The 21,813-nt window shown below is 51.7% G+C and overlaps 2 protein-coding genes across 3 annotated transcripts in view; one reads left to right on the top strand and one right to left on the bottom strand.

Moving 5' to 3' along the window:
- Positions 1-1,548, top strand: part of CDH3 (cadherin 3) — a 41,915-nt gene extending 40,367 nt beyond the window's left edge. For both annotated transcript variants that reach the window (XM_028143212.2, XM_054710867.1), the window contains one exon: positions 702-1,548. In XM_028143212.2, the coding sequence (XP_027999013.2) occupies positions 702-911 (210 nt within the window). In that variant the 3' untranslated portion in view covers positions 912-1,548. The remainder of the gene's footprint in view (positions 1-701) is intronic.
- A 387-nt stretch (positions 1,549-1,935) lies between these two features.
- Positions 1,936-3,163, bottom strand: LOC129147641 (deoxynucleotidyltransferase terminal-interacting protein 1-like). The gene has a single exon (XM_054710553.1). The coding sequence runs from the start codon at positions 3,136-3,138 to the stop codon at positions 2,149-2,151; it is 990 nt and encodes a 329-aa protein (XP_054566528.1). The 5' UTR covers positions 3,139-3,163; the 3' UTR covers positions 1,936-2,148.
- Between the last annotated feature and the right edge of the window lie 18,650 nt (positions 3,164-21,813).

Below are 21,813 nucleotides of genomic sequence, written 5' to 3'. Positions count from 1 at the left end.
AGTCCCATCATTTTCCTCATTTTACAATAAGGAAATAGTGTTCCGTTATTATGCCAGGTACTATTCAATAAGCACTTTACAGATATTCACTTATTCTTCTAATGCCGTGGTCGGCAAACTGCGGCTCGCGAGCCACATGCGGCTCTTTAGGCCCCTTGAGTGTGGCTCTTCCACAAAATACCACGGCCTGGGCGAGTCTATTTTGAAGAAGTGGCATTAGAAGAAGTTTAAGTGTAAAAAATTTGGCTCTCAAAAGAAATTTCAATCGTTGTACTGTTGATATTTGGCTCTGTTGACTAATGAGTTTGCCGACCACTGCTCTAATGGAATTTATTCCTCTAACTATATGAAGTCTCCCCATCTCAGAGATGAGGAAAAAGCAGCATAGAGAGGTGAAAGGACTTGCCCAACGTCACATGATAGTGTGTGAAGTCTGAGTTCTGGCTTAAGCCCTCTGATGTCAGAGTCCCGGACCTTCACTGCTGGCCTGTCTGTCGCACTGAGCACTTGCTGTATGTCGGGCCCTGCGCTGAGCTCATTGCACGATTTCATGTCAACCTTCAAAACCTCAAGGGAGGGGAGAAGTGGCTTCGCAGGTGAGGAAATGCAGGCTCAGCCCAGTGATCCAACTTGCCTGAGTTCTCGCAGCTGCCAAGTGCGGGATCCCGCGGCTCTTAACCACCTGCTCTCTGTCGCTACAGAACCTGAAGGCGGCCAACACGGACCCCACAGCCCCGCCCTATGACTCCCTGTTGGTGTTCGACTACGAGGGCTGCGGCTCTGAGGCCCCCTCGCTGAGCTCCCTCACCTCCTCGGCCTCTGACCAGGACCAAGACTATGACTACCTGAACGAGTGGGGCAGCCGCTTCAAGAAGCTGGCGGACATGTATGGGGCTGGCCAGGATGACTAGGCCTCCGGGCCAGCGGGGCCCAGGGCTGAACGTCAGGCTCAGCTGCATCTTCAAAGGGGCTCAGTGCCCCCTCAGCCAAGGACTCTGAGCTGTTGGGAAGTGGCCTGAGCAACTCGGATGCAAGAGGCCTCGAGCCTGACAGCAGATGGGTTGGTTCTCAGCCCTTCGAACATGGGCCGTCGGACTTCGGCACTGAAGCCTGGCAGCCTAGGGCCGGGGTGCCCCCGAGGCTGAATTTTTGGGAGTCTCCTCCCTGCCTTGAAATGCTCAGCCCTGTGTCCTGACGCCCCAAGATGCCGTTCTCTCTGGAATGGACCTTTCTCCTTAGGAAGAGGCCTCTTTTTACAACCCGGATTTTTTTTTTTTTTTTTAATGCTATTTTTGAAAAGTTAGAGGCGGGTCCTCAGCGGTCCCCTGGAGCCTTCAGAGCCCAGCCCAGAGCTGCTGGGCCCTCGGCCTCACACGTTTCTCTTTGATCTCCAGGCCCGAGGCCTCCTAACCGGAATGGATTGCTGCGTTTTTATACTGAGCGTGTCTAGGTGGTCCTTTATTTTTATTTTCCCCGCGGAGTGCTGTAGACGAAGGGTGATGACAATCGGGTAAATGTACTAGAACTTTTTTATTAAAGGAACTTTTTTCCCAGAGGTGTCAGGGGAGTGAACTCCTTTTTTAAAGTCGTTTTATTGATTCACATGCACATACCATTCACCCACTTACGTGTAAAATCCAACGGTTTTTAGACTTTTCAGAGTTGTGGGAGGGGAGTGAGCGCTCTTAACCCCTTCCTCTTTTTGGGAATGGGACTTCCTCGATGAGCACCTTCCTCTTCTGCCTGCCGACCACAGCTTCCCCCCACTGGGGAGAGGAAACTCAGGGTCCCTTTACAGGCCCAGGTGGGGACGAACCTGCTCTCCTCCCTGTGGGTTCCGTCTCCCGTCTGTGTGAGAACCAGTTAACCTCCTGACCCCGGAGCTGAGCCCCACCAGGGCTGCCCGGGACATCATTTCTTTTTTTTGTGTGTGTGTGTGTTTATTACAAACTTTAATTGCTTCTTATCCTAATAACTTTACAAATATAGAACTACATGCCAGTCTGGGGATGCTCAGTAGTGAATCACCCCTGTGAGGCACAGCTTAATGCCGCTATCATCCATGTGGGAGCAGTCTCAGTGGTGGCCTCAGCCATAGGGAAAGAGGGTCATGAGGAAGGCTGCCTAGTGTGGCCAGGCCACCTGGCTTCAGGTCTGTGCAGGTGCTTCAACTGCACGATGCTCATTCTCTGTCCGTTGAGTCTCCATGTACTTTCGCATCTTCTCAACTATCCAGGAGGGTAGGACAAAGGATTTCAGCTCCTCTAACTTCAGGTCCAGGCATCCTCTGTAATCATCGCTGGCAGCGAGGTCCCGGATGTCCTCTTCAATGAGGAGGTAGGCCATCTTCCCCCCGGTTGCCCGCATGTGATGTTGCTCGGCCAGCCAGTGCTTGTCCTGGGGATCAGCTGCGTACTTAAAGAGGTGTGGGTGCTTGATGTAGATTCTCCCTCTGGTGCCCCCCATCCCCAGGGCTTTGTTGGCTCGAGATCCTAACACAAAGGTGGTAGATTCATTCAGCCGAGCTGGGTCCCACTTGGGGCCTTCTCGGCGAATTGGTTCACAGGATTTTGGTTTCCACACCATGCCAGGGGCTGCCCGGTCATTTGACTGGATGTGTCCAGGAGGCCGTCCCTTCCTCTTTTTGGGAATGGGACTTCCTCGATGAGCACCTTCCTCTTCTGCCTGCCGACCACGCTTTATCCCTGGAAGCTCATGGGTCAATCTGGGTATAACTTTTTCTCCGTCTGAGAACAGCAGTTTTGCCTGCTCTAGGCAGCTGCGACAGGCCTCCTGGATCAGCTGCTCTGCATCCACTTCTTCCCCAACGTTGTCTCGCACATTCAGTGCTGCCTTCTGGAAGAACTTCATGTACTTGTTGAACACAGTCTGGATCTCCTCGTTGATGCTAGGCTGCAGCACAGCTCGAAGGAGGTCCATGGAGATAGCAGGATCTGTGAAACTGGTGGTCATCTGTGAGCGGCGGCCCCTTCGCTGCACCTGCCGGTGCTTTATCATTATGTTCCAAGGATTCGTGAGGACCAGCTGCCCCGCTGCGCCCGCATCTCCCAGCTCCGGGCCGCCCCGCTCGGCCCCGCCGGGTCCCCGCGGCTGCTCGGCGTCGCCTGTGTCCCCCATGGCGCCCCCGATCCTCACAACTCTAGCCCGACTCTGCCAATCGGGACATCATTTCTTATGGGGCGTGTGTACCGCGTGATTTCCTCCACGCCACAGGCTGTGTTGAGAGACGGGTTGGGGGGGAGGGGAGTCCGGCTGTGCTACTTCTTAGCATCACTTAACCTCTACCTGCCTCAGGTGTTTCATGCATAAAAGGAGGTGGTCCTAGGGGGGGTAAGTGAATTCATGTATGGCACAAGGCGCTGTTTGTGTTCATTGGTAACGGCTTCCAGTTAGTCCCTTTTTAGGCCTGGACAGCACTTAACTCCAATGATTTCCTTCAAACCCATCCTTGCCATCACCCTCTGAGGGGATTTTCCTCCTTTGGAGAATAGCCTTAGTGTATTTCTTTCAAATGACGCCTGATCATCATCAGAATCAAGCCAGACAGACAGAGAGCTCACTCCGCAGGTCACCGAGATGGAACCCTCCTCACAGCGCCCAGGCACGGATGCAGGGATAGGGCTGAAGAGGCAGCAGGCAGAGAACCGTGCACGTGGGCCTTCGTTCCAGCAAAATTTCAATGTTTTCTTCGCAATGAACCGGCAGGATAGAAGCGAGTGAAGCTGAAAAGGTGGCTGACGTGGAAATAAATGTTTCCTTCCCGCAAGAGCGACCCTCTGGAAAGCAGACGTCCCCGGGCCCCCAGCAGCCGTGTCACCTGCAGAATCAGACTGCAGGCAGGACCCCGCCGGCTGCTTTAACCAGCCTTCCAGGTGGTTCTGATGCAGGCGCGAGGTTAAGACCAAGGCTCTGAAGGACGAGGCTGAGGGTGTCCGGAAGCCTCAGACCCAGACCCCGGATGGGGAAGTGAAAAGAGAAATGAGGTAAGAAACCTCACCCGTCCTTGGTCCTTAGCACCGTAGCCCACAGTCAAGGCCGCTTCCTGCCTCTCCCCCGAGCCGCTGCCTGTGGCTCCTGCGGCCTCAGATTCCCCTCCACCAGGGCCTTGCTGCTTTTGCTGATAAGGTTGTTGGGGAGGATTAGGTGTCTCAGCCAGCAAACACCTGCTGCCCTTTATCTTAAACTCCTCTCCGGGAAGCCTGAATGAAGCCTGAAACCCTATCTTCGGTGGAGACTTAATCCTAAGACCGAACAGCCACCGTTTGGGCTGGCCTTCCTCCCCGGAGGTTTTTGGAGGGGGTTGAGGAAAAGCGGCCTTTCCCAGCCACGCCTGGGCTCCGGGTGGATCTCGATTCCCCGAGCGGTGGAACCCGTCGCCAGCCTCGGTGATTCGGAAGGACTAGGCCTGGGCTCTGTGAAGGGAATGGGCGTGAGGTCACTCTCTCTCTGGCCTGCTTCTTATCTGCAAAATGGGATCTTAGGACTAGTCTTTGGGGCCTGTAAAAAGTCAACATAAGTCACCAGTGCTAACCACTCCGCGTGGGCGCCAACCGGAACCAGTGCGACCATCTGCCAGTGGCCACCTGCATGTTTGATTTTCTATACCTTGAGTATGAATTATTCACATTTTGTGGTTCAACAGTTGGTTGTGCATCCTTCCAGTCTTTCTCCCTATACCTTACGTGGGAATTTTGCCATCTATCTTCTCCTAACAGGACCTACAAGCAGACTGCCTTATTGTCTCTAATGCATCCAGTTTAGATGTGTGAGCATTTATTTAATCTCACCCACCATCCATGGACATTACTGATTTTGCCTTTGACACCGTTAAACTCCCTGGAGCATCCATCTCTGCAGATGCTTCAAAGCCAGTCTCCCACCAACTAGGGAGGGTCGGGGTGGGCGAGGCCGTGGTCCTGGTTGGGATCAAGGCTGCCCGATTCTGAATGGAGGGTTCCGTCTAGGTTGATGGCTTGGTGCTGAGGGACCCCTCAGGCTCATTCTATTAAATGACCCCACCCCCCACCCCCCGCATCTTCATCCCACAGACTTATAACCCAAGTCCAACTAAAAAGGTAAAGTGACTTAGTTGGAAGGAGTTGGGGTGCTCAGAGACCCACCTCGTAGCCTCTTCCTCTCAATATTGCTCCTTAAGAGCCCCCCAGTTCAGAACATTTTGAAAACTGCCTCTAGGCTACCCCTGTCATTTTTCAGGTGGCAAAAGGTAGAGGTGCCAAAAGTGGGCATTCCCCAAGACCTCTTGCAGGGCAGAGGTGGGCTGGGCCTCTCACTTCTCACATGCCTTTTCCCTTGTGGCTGACCTGACAGTCGTGTGTGTGTGTGTGTGTGTGTGTGTGTGTGCGCGCGCGTGTGTGTGTGTGTGTGTGTGTGCGCCAAAGAGGTCAGTCAACCTGGGAAGCCCCTTTGACAGCCCACACCCTGTATGACCAGCTCCCTTTGGGCTGAAGGCAGAGCCTACCTCCCACTGAAACCATCCACCAAGGAGCTGTGGTTCAGGGCACAGTTCAAATCCCAGCGCTTCCAGGCAGGGCACCTTAGACAAATCACTTTACCTTTCTGTGCCTCACTTTTCTCATCTGGAAAATGGAGCAATAAATGAGTTAATATCTGTAAAGTGCTTAGAAGGTGCCTGGCATACAAGTGCTGCCTAAGTGTTGTAGTTATCACTACTGTGGTTGAGGGACTGCCGGCCAGTAAGCTCCTTTACCTCCACAGTCACACCTTGGGTGGAACTGCCCTTCCCACCCTAAGCCAGACATTCCCTGCAGGCCCTTCCCCTCTCGCCCAGCAGAGGGCACCATCCACCTGAACCACAGCATGGCTGGGGAGACTCCCAACCTGGCAACCAAGGGAGAGAGAGATCCCAGGAAGGGCAGGAGCCCCAGGCAAAACAGTCACAGTGGCTGCCGCACCCCAGGTCCAGGAGTCAGCTGTGTGTCAGGAACCGCCTTGGACACTTCGGTGATGACGGTGGTGGCGGCAGCAACACTCAATTATAGGTGGTGCCCTTCACATGCCTGGAGTCAGTTACACACGCTCTCCGACTCACAACCCTGGGGAGAGAGGTTTTATGGTTCCCTTTTTGAATAGAAATTTAGGGTCAGAGAAATTAACGACCATATGTAGCCAGGAAGTGACAGACAGTTTGGGGGTTCAGGTCCCCTTGATTTCCAAGTATGGGCTCGTTTTACTATCCTACATAATAAAAGGGTAATAGGCAAATCAAATGGCAGAACGACCGGTCGCTATGTCGCACACTGACCACCAGGAGGAAGATGCTCAATATAGGAGCTGGCCCCTGGTGGTCAGTGTTCTCCCACAGGGTGGGAATGGGCGGGAGGAGGGGGGAGCACCGCTCAGCCAGAAGCTGGGCTGACAGCTGGTGAGTGCAGCTGCAGTGGCAGGATGTCCGACTTCTGGCTTAGGCCTGCTCCCCACAGCCCACTCCCTAAGCTATCAGTTGGACATCCCCGAGGGTTCCCGGCCTGGGGCTGAGGGGCGGCCCCTCCTCCCCCCCAGTGCACGAATGTCGTGCACAGGGCCTCTAGTTGAGAATAAGACTCCAGCCCAGCTGGCGTGGCTCAGTGGTTGAGCGTTTGATGAGGTTGCAGTTCAGTTCCGGGTCAGAGCACATGCCTGGGTTGTGGGCTCAATCCCCAGCAGGGGACATGGAGGAGGCAGCCAATCAACCTGGGATTGGTGTTTCTATCTCCTCCTCTCCCTTCCTCTCTCTGAAATCAATAAAAATATATTTTTTTAAAAAAGGAGGAAGATGCCGAAACCGGTTTGGCTCAGTGGATAGAGCGTTGGCCTGCGGACTCAAGGGTCCCAGTTTCGATTCCGGTCAAGGGCATGTACCTTGGTTGCGGGCACATCCCCAGTAGGGGGTGTGCAAGAGGCAGCTGATCGGTGTTGCTCTCTCATCGATGTTTCTAACTCTCTATCCCTCTCCCTCTCTGTAAAAAATCAATAAAATATTTTTTTTTTAAAAAAAGGAGGAAGATGAAGTTGGCAAGGGGCATAGGAAGGAAGGGGCTGGGCTGGGGGTCAGTTCCAGTAGTCAGGGAAGGCCTTGTTGAGAATGTGTCATTTAAGCAAAGACTGGAGGATTTGGGGGAGCAAGTGTGCAGCTATGTCCAGGTAAAGGAACAAGTGCAAAGGCCTGAGGCAGGAGCATGCTTGGTGGGGCTCCGCAGGGTGTGGCAGGGACACCAGTGTGGCCGGAGCAGAAAGAGACCGAGTGCAGTGGGAGATGAGATCTGACAAGCAAAGGGTGGGGCTCAGGGTGCCCAGTCCTGGGCCCAGTCCCCGCCTGGGCTGGAGGCTCAGTTCAGGGCAAGGCCTGAGAAAAGGCCTGACTCAGTAACCTCAGCTCCATCCCGGAGCTGGAGAAACCTGATTCTTCTCTGCTCCATCCTCAGCCCCCGAGGAGGCAGCCGGACCTGTCGGGGCCTGCAGGCAGCTGCGGAGCCGCCTGGCAGGCGCTGCAGGATTCTCTCTCTCGGGGGCCCTGACTGAAGGGAGAGGCTGTCAGAGAGGAACCAGGTCTGGTGGGGCAGCGGCCTGGTGAAGAGGGAGCCCCTAGAGGTTGCAGACATGGTGACTCAGCAGCCCGACCCCCTCTAAGCCTCCGTTTCCTCAAGACGGCACCTCTCTCAAAGGGCTGAGAGGAGCGGCTGTGAAATAACGTTTGAGAAGCACTCAGAGCTGTGCCCGATGAGCAGTTAGGGTTCAACAGTGGTAACTGCTACTATTCTTGTTGCTGTTTCTTGTTATCAAGCCTTCTCCAAGTTAGGGGTGGGCTGGGAGCTGCCCGTCCGTCCGCTCGGCTGCCTCAGCATTCCTGTGCCCACTGCCCAGCAGGCTGCAAGGGTGTGGCGGGCCCGAGGGGAACCTGAGAGGGGGTGGTGGGTCAGGAATGCTCGGTCAGGGTTCCACCCATTCCTGTCCCCACTGCCTTCCAGTAAACCAGGGCCAGCTGATGGGGCAAGACAGGGCAGTCCTCCGTGGGTCACCCTGGGACCTACGGCCAAGGCATTCTGGGGAGGTGATGCCAAGTGATTACAATTATCATTAGAGCCTCCATGAGTTATCTACTTGCCGTTTGCGAAAATGTCACTCCAAATCGAAGTCGCAGTGTTAAATGTCCCATAAGTCTGCACAGGAGCTGACCCCAATGCGCTGGGACCTCATCTGCTGCTGCTGTCTCTTCTCACTCACACCCTGGTTCTGGCTCCATCAGCTTCCTGCCCTTCTCAGAATAGTCCAGGCTGCCTCCCACCTCAGGGCCTTGGCACTTGCCGTGCCCTCTGCCTGCTGTGCCATCCCCCCCAGGTACCTCCTGGCCCCCTTCCCTCCTTCAGGCATCACCTCATGTCAGCTTGTCGACTCTGCTTGCATCAGGGAGAGAGTCCCCCTCCTTTCCGTGCTTAGCCAGTCTCTAACGACCTGAACCAGAGAAAGAGGGCCTAGGATTTAATGACATGGTTCTGTCGTCATTGTTTTTATACTTACTTTCTAGTGTGACAAAGGACGCTGGTTTTCCATGTACAATATTGTTCATGTTTTGAATTTAAGATACATTTCTTTAAGTTTTAAATAGTGAGTCCATTTAGTGAAACAATATCGAGTCAAGATTAGTGAAGGTAGATCTCCGGGGCGCCGGGAACAGTGAAGGTGGTACTTCAAAGAATGAAGCTGGAAAATGTAAATCCATGTTCTGTGTTTTATCTCAGAGGTTTTTTTAAACAGTATGCACTTTCTTTGGGGAGAGCCAGTTTACATCCAGAAAGTAAAAGAAGACTTACATGCTAATCTGCTTATTGAAAGTTAGCTATAGTCCAGGGAAGAGTGAGAGGGAACTGTGGGAGCGGGGAAAATCCTGGCAGGCTTCCTGAAGGAGGAAGCTCTTGGAATTGGCCTCGAAGGATGTGTGGCAGTTGGATAAGGGGCTGAAAGAAAGGAGGAGAGAGGCAGGGAAAGAATGGTTTCCTAGAATTTTCGGATGAGAAAGGAAGAGTCTTGGAGAGTCCCATGTTTTCTCTTGCCATTGACTTGTGATACAAATGAGAAAACTGAGGCCCAGAGGGTGGTTAGAGCAAGTGGCTACAGAGAGCCCAGGCTGGGTGGGGTCTTGGGATCTTGTTCCAAGCCTGAAAAGACAGGGCCAGGCCGAGTGAGAAGAGGTAAGGGCCGGAGTGGCAGAGTGAGGAGAGATGACAAGGAAGACACTTTGGGCTTGAGGCAGCAAGGAGCCTCAGTGGCCTGTGGAGAAGGAGGAAGCCCCAAGAACGGTGGACAGCACAGCAGCGTGTGAGAGTGTGGGCTCTGAAGCGCCAGTGCCTGGGTTCGAGTCCTCCTCTGCCATTCATGACAAGTTACCATCTCTGTAGGATCAGCTTCTCTACCCGTGAGATGGGGTAACAAGAGTGCATGCCTCACGAAGTTGCTGCGACAAGTCAACGCATGTAACGCACTCGGAGCGGGGCTTAGCAAGTACTCAATAAATATTAAGCCTTGTAGTTTTTATTGCAGTCATGCACCACATAAAGATGTTTAATGGACCACATATATGTTGGTGGTCCCATAAAATCATAATGGAGCTGAATTTCCCGTAAGAAATGGGAGGATGTGTGTGGCTCAGGAAGGAATTCTTTTCTCTGACAGAAGCATTATTGGTGGGGCTTGGCAGTAGAATCCCTCTCACCTCGGGTTTTTTTGTTTGATTTTTAGAGAAAGAGAGACATCAATTTGTTGTTCCACTTATTTATGCGTTCGTTGGTTGATTCTTGTATGTGCCCTGACCGGGGATCGAACCTGCAACCTTAGCAGATTGGGGTGATGCTCTAACCAACTGAGCTACCCAGCCAGTTCTGAGTGCACGGACTACATGCCCGTCAGCCCGCCGCTGGCCTGGGTCAGCACAGAGGAGCCTGTCTCCCAGCGCTAGGTATTCCGAGGGCTCTACAGCCCCCCAGACCTGGACGCATGGCCTTCAGAGTGCATGGCTCCAAGTTCTTCGTTGAGGACCCAAGACCACCCTGGCACAAGGACACAGGTCCCCAGGAGCTTCCTTACGGGCATGAAGTCACTGTCACTTCAGGGGCAGCTTTCTGTGGTCGTGTGGAGCCAGCCTCCCCCTGTGCTTGGGAAGTATTTTCGGGTTGTAATGATGTAAAGCATAGATAAGATTTACTGCTTCCATCAGTGCAGTGCCAGGGAGAGCCCTCTGTACCAGGCGGGGTCAATGGAACCCAAAACAAACTTCCAGCGTCAAAATACCGAGTCTTCCGTTCCCCGTCCTCCCCGTGTTCAGTGACCCTCTTTTTTAAAATGAACACCGCAAAGTTCCGTAATCTGACCGCGACTCCAAGTGCAGTAGCCAAAACCACGGGCCGTGGAAATCCCGTTCCTTTGTCTCGATGACTCATTCCTGCTGATCCTCGGCCACCTTTCAGTCCCTCCTCACAGTCACAACCATGGTGATCGGCGCCTGGCCCGGCCAGTTCCTCCTCCTCCTCATGTCCCATCAGTCCAGCCCACGTCCCTGTGCGTGGAGCAGCCCTGACAGCTTCGAGGTTTCGTTTCTGACCTGCAGGAAGGCAGCGGGGGGAGGGAGGGGGGGGCGGCAGAAACAGGCGAACTCGGAAGATTCACTGAGGAAAGTAACGGAGTTCTCTTGACGGCGTGGTGGGCAGACTTGCAGGATTCCTTACCGAAGCACTGTTAGCATTGGGGAGGGATTCCCCTTGGTTGTGGGGGCTGTCGTGCGCGTCGTAGGACGTTTAACAGCATCCCTGACCTCCACCTGCTGGATGCTGGATGCCGGTAGCATCTCTGCCCAGTTGTGACAACCAACCTTGTCTCTAGACGTTGCCAGGTGTCCCGGGGGGAGGGGGAGGGGGTGCAAAATCATCCCTGGGTGAGAATCACTAGGCTACAGTAACCATGTGGGATAGATAGCGAGGCATCCTGGGGCTGGCAAATGGGAAGCCATTACACCCTTAGGCCTAAGGGGCAGGGGGAGGAAAGGGCCTTTGAGACCCCGCTGAGAGCTGGAGCCACGGAAGAGGGTCCACGTGACAGGAGCCATGGCCACCGGTTGCAGAATCGCCACACAGCGTGGCAGGGGAGGGTCTGAACTCACTTTCCTCCCAGGCCCATCTCAGTGTTCTACCTCAGTTCCACCAGCTGTCAGCCGGATCACGGGGAGCTCGGGCCAGCGCCGCTCATAGAGGGGCTCCTGGCGCACAGGGCAACGGGAGGAGCGTGGGCCTGGCGGGCAAAGGGGGGGACTTAACCGGGGCCGAGGACTGTCGTCCAAGCGGGGTGACGGTGGCTGGACAAAGAGGCGGGCGTGGGTGGAATGGGCAGAAGTGAGTGGAATCGGGGATATCTGAGGATGCGTGGCTGATTAGATGTGGGCAGTGAGTGAGGGGAAGGAGTGAAGGATAAGATGGTCGGGTTTCTGGCCTGGTTTGACAAAGGCGCCATTTTCTGAAATGAAGAAGACAGAAGGAGGAGCAGGCTGGAGAAGGGCAATGGTGAGTTTTGCTTCCGACATGCCTGCACTTGGAACATTTTGAGGTGCCCATGGGACATGGAAGTGGAGGTGTTCAGGGGCAGTTAGGTTATCCTGGGGTGGGGCTCTGGAGAGATCTGGGCTGCACGCAGGGGAGGGGCCCTGGACAGGAGGGGCATTGGTGCCAGCTTCCCACAGCCTCTGTCCTGCTTCCCTGTAGAGATGGGAGAGGGAAGTTGAGACCAGCTGGAGGGGAAGCAAGAGGAGAGGGGAAGGAGAAGTGGTAGGCTGCATGCCATGAAGGGAGCTCATCCCTTATTTCCTATTCCCATCTCCCTCCTCTCTGGGTGCTCTCCTGGGGAGGGAAGTAAAAGCTGAGGGTGAGGCCCGAGTGCAGGGCCTGAAGGAGGGAGCTTCAGACACTCTGCTTGTGTCATCCCACGAGCAGCCTGGCAGTTGGGGGGGAAGGAGGAGGTTTGGAGGAACAGTCATCTGCCCACCCCTGGTGCTTCCTGGCAGCCAGCAGTGAGAAAGCTTGGGGATGCCGCTGGGCCAGGCCCAGAGCTGAAGATCTAAGAGGGCTCTCTCCATCCTGGGTGACCCCGTGAATCAATGAGTCTATAGAGGCTTCAGCAAGAGCAGCTAAGAGCTGTGAATAATGATCAGAACTTCAAAAGGAATCACCCTGGCTGGGTAGCTCAGTTGGTTAGTGCATCATCCTGATACATCAACGTTGGGGGTTTAATCTCTAGCCAAGGCACATGTAAGAAGCACCAATGGGTAGAAATAAGTGGAAAAACAGATTGATGTTTCTCTCTCTCAAATCAATAAATAAAATTTCTGAGGAAAAAAACAACAACAACTTCAAAAGGAAATGATAGCCCTAGCTGGTTTGGCTCAGTGGATAGTGCGTTGGGTTCCGGGTTTGATTACAGTCAAGAGCACATGCCTCAGTTGTAGGCTCTCAGCCCTGGTCAGGGGCATGCAGGAGGCAACCAATTGATGTGTCTCTCTCACATTGATGTTTCTCTCTGTCTCTCCCTCTCCCTTCCACTCTCTCTAATAATCAATGGAAAAAACATCCTTGGATGAGGATTAATAACAACAACAACAAAAACAGGAAATGATAAGGAAAGCTATAATAATAGTCTCCTTGTCTTAAGAACTTTCTAAATGCCAGGTAGTCCTCGGAGCACTTTCTTTTATCCCAGTCCAATCAGGTGACCAGAGCAACCTGCTCTTTCTGAGATAGAGCTCTAATAGCCATCACTGGGCCATATGACAAAGATGCGATGATCCCCATTGGACAGGTGAGGAGATTGGGGCTAAGAAACGTGGGGAAACCTGGCTGAGATCTGAACTCAGGACCTCCCAACTCCAAGATCCTTACACAGTCCACCTGCAGGCCCAGGGCATGCGCCTCCCTTCCATGCCGTCCTCCCTCTGCTGCTGGCCCCACACGCCCCCTCGTCCTCCTGAGATCTCCCCACCCTCTGCCCCGCCTCTCCCTCCCTCTCTATGGCAATTAAGATCTTTTTTGTGTGTGTTTTTTGTAGACTACACTTAAGATCCTTGAGAAATATTTTAAATGTTGATCTCATGTAATTTTTTCCATTAAGGAAAAAACAATAAAACCAAGTCATTTCACTTATATGGCACCCTCTTATTTATTTCCCTTAGTAATTCAGCTGACCCTCCATAAAGGGAACAGCTTCCCTAATCCTAATCAACAAGCATATCAGGTTGCTCCTGCTCCCGCTGGCTGGGGTCAGGAGCAGGTTTGTTTTCCAGGGACATCAGCCATCTCAACTCATGAGCCAACAGGGAGGAACTTCAGGGGTTTGGTTTCAAGTGCCCCCGAGGGCTGCTTGCAAGCACCCCGCCCTTCCCCTCTGTGCCCACCAAAGTGCCTGCGCAGACGGTTGCAGTGGCCTTCAAGCTGTGCTGCCTCCCAAGGAGCCCTCCCCCATCTGTGCCAGAGTGACCTTTCCGGAACGCGGATCTCATCGTGCCCCTGAAACACTTCCGTTCCGTTCCCGTGACCAACTACATCAAGTCCAAGAGGCAGGTCGTGTGAATCCTCCAACCTTGGTCTCAGTTGACCTTGCAACTTCAACTCCTGCCCACCCCTCACCTCTCCCCACGAGCTGTGCTGGACACCCCCCCTCTCCCTCCTGGAACACGGACTCTCCTCCGGCCTCACCTTTGCTTGTACTGTTCCCCTACTGGAGTACCTTTCCTTTCACCCCATTCCTCCCCAGTCTGATCAATTCTTTTTTCTTTCTTTCTTTATATTATTGATTTTTAGGGAGAGAGAAGTGGGGGAGAAAGAAAGAGAGAAAGGGGGGAGAGGAGAGAGAGAGAAACATTGATTTGTTGTTACATGTATTTATGCCTTCATTGGTTGATCCTTGTATGTGCCCTGACCGGGGATTAAACCTGCAACCTTGGCATATCGGGACGATCGACACTCTAACCAACTGAGCTACCGGGCCAGGGTGAAAAATCTGATCACTTATTACAAGCAGTTCATCTGCAAAGCCTCCCACGATTCTGGGAGTGTCAGAATTAGCCGTTCCCTTGACATCTCCCCCCTTCCTCTAGTACAGTGGTCGGCAAACTGCGGCTCGCGAGCCACTGCCTTAGGGAAAAACACTTAAAAAACATTTTAACAATGTACTAATGTCTTTAACCTGAAGTCAAAACTTCGGGTAAGGGTAATGCCTTACGCAGCGGTCGGCAAACTCATTAGTCAACCGGGCGGCAAACCGCGGCTCGCGAGCCACAGTTTGCCGGCCACTGCTCTAGTAGATCTCATCAGAGTCTGGTTCTTGGGCATTTCGTGTCCATCTCCGCAGTTAGACCTCAGGCTCACTAAATGCCTCTGCCTTGTTACAGCCAGCCCACACTCTCACCCCGAGCACCGAGCACAGTGCCTGGGACCCAGGCGGGTTCTGCGAAATCGCTGCATTGAAATCCAAGACTGAAAACCTTCTCTGAATCCCATCTTGGTATTTCCGGTAAAGGGGAGTAATGCTGGTCTCTCATCTCTCAAAGCTGCTTTGCCTCTCTGTTACCTACAAGGAACTTGGTTCCTGCCATGCTGTCACTTCTTCCAGGAAGCTTTCCAGGTTTGGCATCCCTCCTATGAGAATTTCCTTAACACTTGCCCTACTGCACTCATCGCTCTGAAGTGTAAATGCCTCCTTGCCTGCCCATTTCCCCCACCAGCCTGAGGACACCTTGAGTGCAGGGCTGAGAGTCTAGCCCAGGGTAGGTACCTGGTGAGAGTTAACAATTGTAGAGCACTTCCAGCATGCTCAGCGTGTTTTGAGCACTTTATATATGTATTCAGCTGTTTAAGTGCCAAAATAACCCCATGAGGTATGTTGTATTATCTAGAGAGTTTCTGAAATTTGCCCAAAGTCACCCAGCTAGGAAACAGAGGAACAAGGATTTTATTCCAAGCCATCTGACTCCAGTGCCAGCTCTTACCCACTGCACAACATTAATTGCATAACTTAGTGAACGGAAGTGGGGCCCATGCTGAGGAGCCCAGCACACCCTGGACTCCTGCTCATCTCCCCGCAGGAGACATAGACCCACTCCCGTCTGCAGGGAGTTGCCCAAATGCCAGGCCAAGATCTGTACTAATAAAGCATTCTTGGTGAATAGCATTTTAATAAAGACCTGTTGTTCTCCTCTGCCCTCGAAGCCACCCCATTTCCTGCTGCCCCACAGGGAGGTCCCGGGAATGGTTAATATTGCTTTGCTGATGAATAACCTCTGGGGTGGCTTTAGTAACAAAAGACCTCGCAGCACCAGGCCTGCAGCCAGACCTCGCAAAGACAGTCCTCCCTCTCCTTGCTGGTGGGCACAATATGCAGTGTGGGACAGAGGTAGGTTGACAGTCGCTTATATGGGAAATAATATAATAATTAATAAATAATAATACAAGAATAAACTCGTGTTTCACATACAACAGTAGACCTACTTTCGTCCCACCCTGTATGGCTCAAAAACCTGAAATATGCACCTAATATTTGACCCAGTAAATCCACTTGGAGAAATTTATCCTAAAGACTTATCCGTGCACTCCTCACTGGTATCTATACTACTAATAGAGGAATATGCAAATTGTCCAGGACGCTGTCACAGTAACAGTAACGACCGAACAGCGGGCTGCGTGGGGCAACCAGGCCAGCAGGAGGGCAGTGGGGGGCAGTTAGGGATGACCAGGCTGGCAGAGGGGGGCAGTTGGGGGTGACCAGGCTGGCAGAGGGGGGCAGTTGGGGGTGACCAGGCTGGTGGTGGGGGGCAGTTAGGAGCAAGCAGTCCTGGATTGTAAGAGGGTGCAGGCTGGGCTGAGGGGACTCCCCTCCCCCATGCACAAATTTCATGCACTGGGATATATATATATATATATATATATATATATATATATATGTTCCTCATAACATTGTTGGTAAGAATAAACGGGGGGAAAAAAAGGGAAATAGTTTTATAAGTTATAGGTATCTAAACAGCCGGAAATTATATAGCCATTAAAATGCTATTGGAAATCTATATTTATTGATGTGGCAGTCTGTCCATGAACTGGTATTGAGTAAAAACTCGGGTTACTCTGTAGAATCAGTCGAGAAAGGTAGTTTATTCCACAGAAAGTGGTACCAGTAGTTGCCCTTGGAGAGGGGAACAGAGAGGAAGATTTGCTTCATAATTCTTTTAAAATATGTTTTTATCGATTTCAGAGAGAGGAAGGGAGAGGGGAGAGAGAGATAGAAACATCAACGATGAGAGAGAATCCTGCAGGTCCCCTACTGGGGATCGAGCCCACAACTTGGGCACGTGCCCTGACCAGGAACCAAACCGGTGAGCTCTTGCTTCACGGGTCAACGCTCAGCCACTGAGTGACACTGACCAGGCGATGTTACATTTTTAAAATCCATTATCCTGTCAGTGGACACCTGGGTTTGCCCAGATTCTGCTATTATGAATAATGCATCTTTTTTTTTTTTTAATATATTTTATTGATTTTTTACTGAGAGGAAGGGAGAGGGATAGAAAGCTAGAAACATCGATGAGAGAGAAACATCGACCAGCTGCCTCCTGCACACCCCCCACCGGGGATGTGCCCGCAACCAAGGTACATGCCCTTGACCGGAATCGAACCCAGGACCCCCCAGTCCACAGGCCGACGCTCTATCCACTGAGCCAAACCGGTTTTGGCATGAATAATGCATCTTGTACGGGTCTCCTGCTGTGCCTGCTGCAGGTGCTTCCTCGGCTGAAATGCTGAGGAAGGAGCTCTCTGGGGTGTTGGTTTGTGAATGATGAGTTTTACTACGATTGTTCATTGCACTCCCACCAGCGCATCAAGGAATGGCTGATGATCCATGTTCTAAGTGACGCTGATTTAGTTGGACTTCTTAACGTGGGCAACTGAATGAATTGGCAGACTTATTCTCAACACTTACCCTTTCACTCCTTTCAAACTTGGGACCAGGTGCATGTATTACTCAGATGAATATAAAACACAGTGATGTCTTTGTCTGAAGAGACAAAGGTTGGATATAGCTCAAAATGTCAACTGTGGTTAACGCTAGGGTAATAGGTCATTTTTATTTTTCTCCTTTTTGTTTATCTCTGCATTAAACATTTTTTCTACTGAGGATATTTATTACTTATACTAGAGGCCTGGTGCATGAAATTCATGCACTTAGGCGGGAGTCCCTCAGCCTGGCCTACACTCTCTCGCAGTCCGGGACCCCTTAGGGGATGTCCGACTGCCGGCTTGGGCCCGATTCCCCCGGAGATTGGGCCTAAGCCGGCAGTCGGGCTTCCCTCTTGCAATCCGGGATCCCTCGCTCCTTACCGCCTGCCTGCTCACTCCTTACTGCTCAGCTCGCTGCTCCTTAGCACTGCAGTGGAGGTGGGAGAGGCTCCCGCCATCACCACTGTGTTCACCAGCTGTGAGCCTGGCTTCTGGCTGAGCGGCTGCTCCTCCTGTGGGAGTGCAATGACCACCAGGGGGCAGCTCCTGTGTTGAGCGTCTGCCCCTGGTGGTCAGTGTGCATCATAGCGACCAGTTGTTCTGTTCGTTCTGCCATAATGGTCACTTAGGCTTTTATTATATAGACAATTTTTAAAAAGAAAGAGGGAAGCTATATGGTACACAACATTAGTTGTTAGGTAAATACAAATTAAAATGGCAATAAAATACCACTACACAATTATTAGGATGGCTACCATTTAAAGACTGACCTCACCACATGCTGGAGGAGATGTGGAGCAGCTGGAACCCTCACACGTTGCTGATGGCACTACAAAATGGTACGGCCACTTCGGAAAAACAGTTTGGCAATTTCTTACAAAGCCAAACACGCTAACCAAGTGATTCTGCAATTCTACTCCTAGATATTAACCCAAGAGAAATGAAAACATATGTTTATACAAAGACACATGAATGTTCCTAGAAGCTTTACTCATAATAACCTAAAACTGGAAACAGCCCAAATGCCCATTAAATGGGTAAACAATTTGTGGTGTATTCATGCAATGGGATATTGCTAAACCAGAGAGAGAGAGAGAGAGAGAGAGAGAGAGAGAGAGAGAGAGAGAATTACAAATCCAGGGAAGGCAACTGTAGGTTTACAGTTGTGAGTACATGAAACACGGAGTTTATTCTTGTATTGTTATTTATTAATTATTGTATTTTCCATGCAAACATTGCTGATATAGTTCTTTCATAATATAACAATAACAATAATGATAATAATAATGTTTTGTAAAGTTCATTGAGCATTTAGAGTGCTTTGCAGGTATTAGTTCATTTCATCCTCACACCACTTCCAAGAGGTGGGAATGTTGTTACCTCCATTTTATTAAGGAGAAAACCTAGGTGCCCAGAGTTTATGTAATTTGCTAAAGTCAACACAGACCAGTGTCCCCAGGATTTGAACCCAGTCTTCTCCCGCTAGGGCCCAAGCTCTTAACCATCATACTAAATCAACTGAGGTGTCTTAGACAAACTTTATAATGTCATCACAGTGTCTGGGTCCTCCAGGGCCCTCAGTCGATAAAAACGAATGAAAAGTAGCTAAGGTGGCACATAATAGCCACCCTTTATGTATATTGCTTATCCTGTGCCAGACATTGGTTCAGACCTGTACCAGCTAACTTGATTCCTAGAAAATCCTAAATGGGAGGTTCTACTACATCATCAACCCCATTTAGTAGATGGGAGCTTGAGGCACAGAGCCAATAACTTGTACATAGCCAGTAAATGGTAGAGGTGGGATTTGACCCCAAGCAGCCTGCCTCCAGAGTCGGTATTCTTAAACACTACCCAGTCTGCCTTTTGGGTGGCTTTTCAGTATAAGCTACAGCCCAACAACAGGTCCTCAAGAATGGGATGAGGCCCTGATTTACCGTATTTTCCGGCGTATAAGATGACTGGGCATATAGAAGATTTTCCTGGGTTAAAAAGTCGTCTTATACGCCGGAAAATACGGTAATTCCCTGTGAAGCACATGCCTGGGTTGCCTGCTGGATCCCCAGTGGGGAGCATGCAGGAGGCAGCTGATCGATTGTTTATCTCTCTCTACCTCTCTCTCTCTCCTTCCCTCTTTCCCTCCCTCCCTCCCTGTTCCTTCCTCTCTAAAATCAATAAAAAATATTTTAAAAAGAATGGGATGGGGAAAAGAGAGGATCACAAGTGAAGAAAATTTCTTGCAAATAAGGCTATTTTGGACTCTTGGCTTTTAAATTTTTGTTTTGATACGTTTTTAGATTTTTAGGTCACAGCATGACTAAGTTCTATCCACTAAGAGGAACCAGACTGCGACCCAGCCCCAGCAGGCACAGACTGGAAACTGGCATGTAGCATGAGGGAAGTGTCTTCTTGGACCTTGGCGGGCTCTGGAAGGTGTGGCTCTGCGGGGGGGTGTGGGGGGGTGGGCAGGGCTTCCCCCCCAGAGGCAGGCACCAGGCCCACCATGCTGCCCCCACTTTGAGCTCCTCCATCAGAGAGGACCCCACAACCTCAGGGGAGTGGCTTCCTCCTGATGCTAGGCAAGCAGGCTGCCGCTGAAGGTTCGCTTGTACACCCAGCATCTCTTCGCTCTTCCCTAGTTGACAGCACCATCACTTTCCTTTCGGGGACACAGTCCCCCGACCCTTGGTCCTGGGAGGCTGATGCCCACGGCCCAGGCTTAGCCGATCAGAACCCCGCAGCGACCTCTCTGGCCGCAGTGCCGGCTCCGAGGTGTGCACAGGAGCCACGTCAGGGCACAGAAGTGAAACCTGAGACTTCCGCTGCGCCTACAGGGAAAGCCTGGCTCTTTGTGACCAGGAGCCCTAAACCGGTGGGTTGGGGGCCTGTCCCTGCCTTGATAGGAGAAACTGAGCGGCAAAGTCCACCTGGAGGAGAGCCAAGACAAAACAAGACCGTTCCCTGATGACATAAGGTGGCCCCCGGGAGCCATCCACGCCTGAATCCCATCCACGTGACCGTTTTAGGACACGAGCCCTCCTGTGTCTGCTTACCCACTTCTGTTTCCCGCACTGACAACCCAAAGGGACAATACACGTGCCACACTGGGTGAGGAGTCTTAAGGCTCAGATCCGAGTCAAGGTTTCCCTACTTGCCGAAGCCGGTTTGACTCAGTGGATGGAGCGTTGGCCTGCGGACTCAAGGGTCCCAGGTTCGATTCCTGGTCAAGGGCATGTACCTTGGTTGCGGGCACATCACCCAGTGGGGGGTGTGCAGGAGGCAGCTGATCGATGTTTCTCTCTCATCGATGTTTCTGGCTCTGTATCCCTCTCTCTTCCTCTCTGTAGAAAATCAATAAAATATATTTTTAAAAATAGGTTTCCCTACTTAATAGGCCTGGAAACGTCCTGTGTTTCAGTCCCTTCAGCGGTGAAATGGAAGTGGTGTCGCTGCCTGTATCCGGTGTTGCGGTGGAAATCAAGTGAGCATGGGCAGGAAGTGCTGTGTAATCTGTAAGTGCTTTGCCAAAGCTACAACTTCATATACAGGTGGGCAGTCTCTATTGTGTGTGGGATTCAAAGGAGAAGGTGCCCGGCCGGCATGGCTCAGTGGCTATGCGTTGACCTATGAACCAGAAGGTCAGGGTTCGATTCCCGGTCAGGGCACATGCCTGGGGGTCATGGGCTCCATCCCCAGTGTGGGGCGTGCAGGAGGCAGCCGATCAATGATTCTCTCTCATCATTGATGTTTCTCTCTCTCTCTCCCTCTCCCTTCCTCTCTGAAATAAATCTATATAATAAAGCGACCGTTAAGGCAGAACGACCAGAATGACTGGTCGCTATGATGCACACTGACCACCAGGGGGCAGATGCTCAAAGCAGGAGCTGCCCCCTGGTGGTCAGTGCACTCCCACAGGGGGAGTGGCCGCTCAGCCAGAAGCCACGGCTGGCAAGCACAGTGGTGGTGGCGGGAGTCCGCAGCGCTAAGGAGCAGCGAGCAGGTGGGAGGTAAGGAGTGAGGGGTCCCGGACTGCGAGAAGGCGCAGGCTGGGCTGAGGGACCCCCCCCACACACACCCAGTGCATGAATTTCGTGTACTGGGCCTCTAGTAAAAATATTAAAAAAAAAAAAAAAAAGGAAAGGAGAAGGTGATCTAGATGTGAGCAGTTCAATTTATTCCATGTCCAACCTGCTATGTGACTGTGACATCGGACAGGTGTTGTTTTGTTGGTTTTTTTTTTTTAAATATTTTTATTGATTTTTTTACAGAGAGGAAGGGAGAGGAATAGAGAGTTAGAAACATTGATGGGAGAGAAACATCAATCAGCTGCCTCCTGCACACTTCCTACTGGGGATGTGCCCGCAACCAAGGTACATGCCCTTGACCGGAATTGAACCTGGGACCTTTCAGTCCGCAGGCTGATGCTCTATCCATTGAGCCAGACCAGTTAGGGCCGGACAGGTATTTTAATCTCTCTGAACTTTGGTTCTTGCCTTGGGAAAAATGATTTCTTGGTGTCCCCTGGGGGATTTGTAAATTGGATCAGGTTACTCCCCTGATCTTTTTTTTTTTTTTTAATATATTTTTATTTATGTCATAGAGGAAGTGAGAGGGAGAGAGAGATAGAAACATCAATGATGAGAGAGAATCATTCATCAGCTGCCTCCTTCACACCGCACACTGGGGACTGAGACCGGATCCCGAGCATGTGCCCTGACCGGGAATCCAACCGAGACCTCTTGGTTCATAGGTCGAT

This window comes from Eptesicus fuscus, chromosome 21, assembly GCF_027574615.1.
Source record: "Eptesicus fuscus isolate TK198812 chromosome 21, DD_ASM_mEF_20220401, whole genome shotgun sequence".
Taxonomy (NCBI): Eukaryota; Metazoa; Chordata; class Mammalia; order Chiroptera; family Vespertilionidae; genus Eptesicus; species Eptesicus fuscus.
This window is presented reverse-complemented; position numbering and strand designations above follow the sequence as displayed.

Coding starts and splice junctions, on each gene's coding strand:
- LOC129147641 (XM_054710553.1), bottom strand. CDS start 3,138: ATGGGGGACACAGGCGACGCCGAGCAGCCGCGGGGACCCGGCGGGGCC.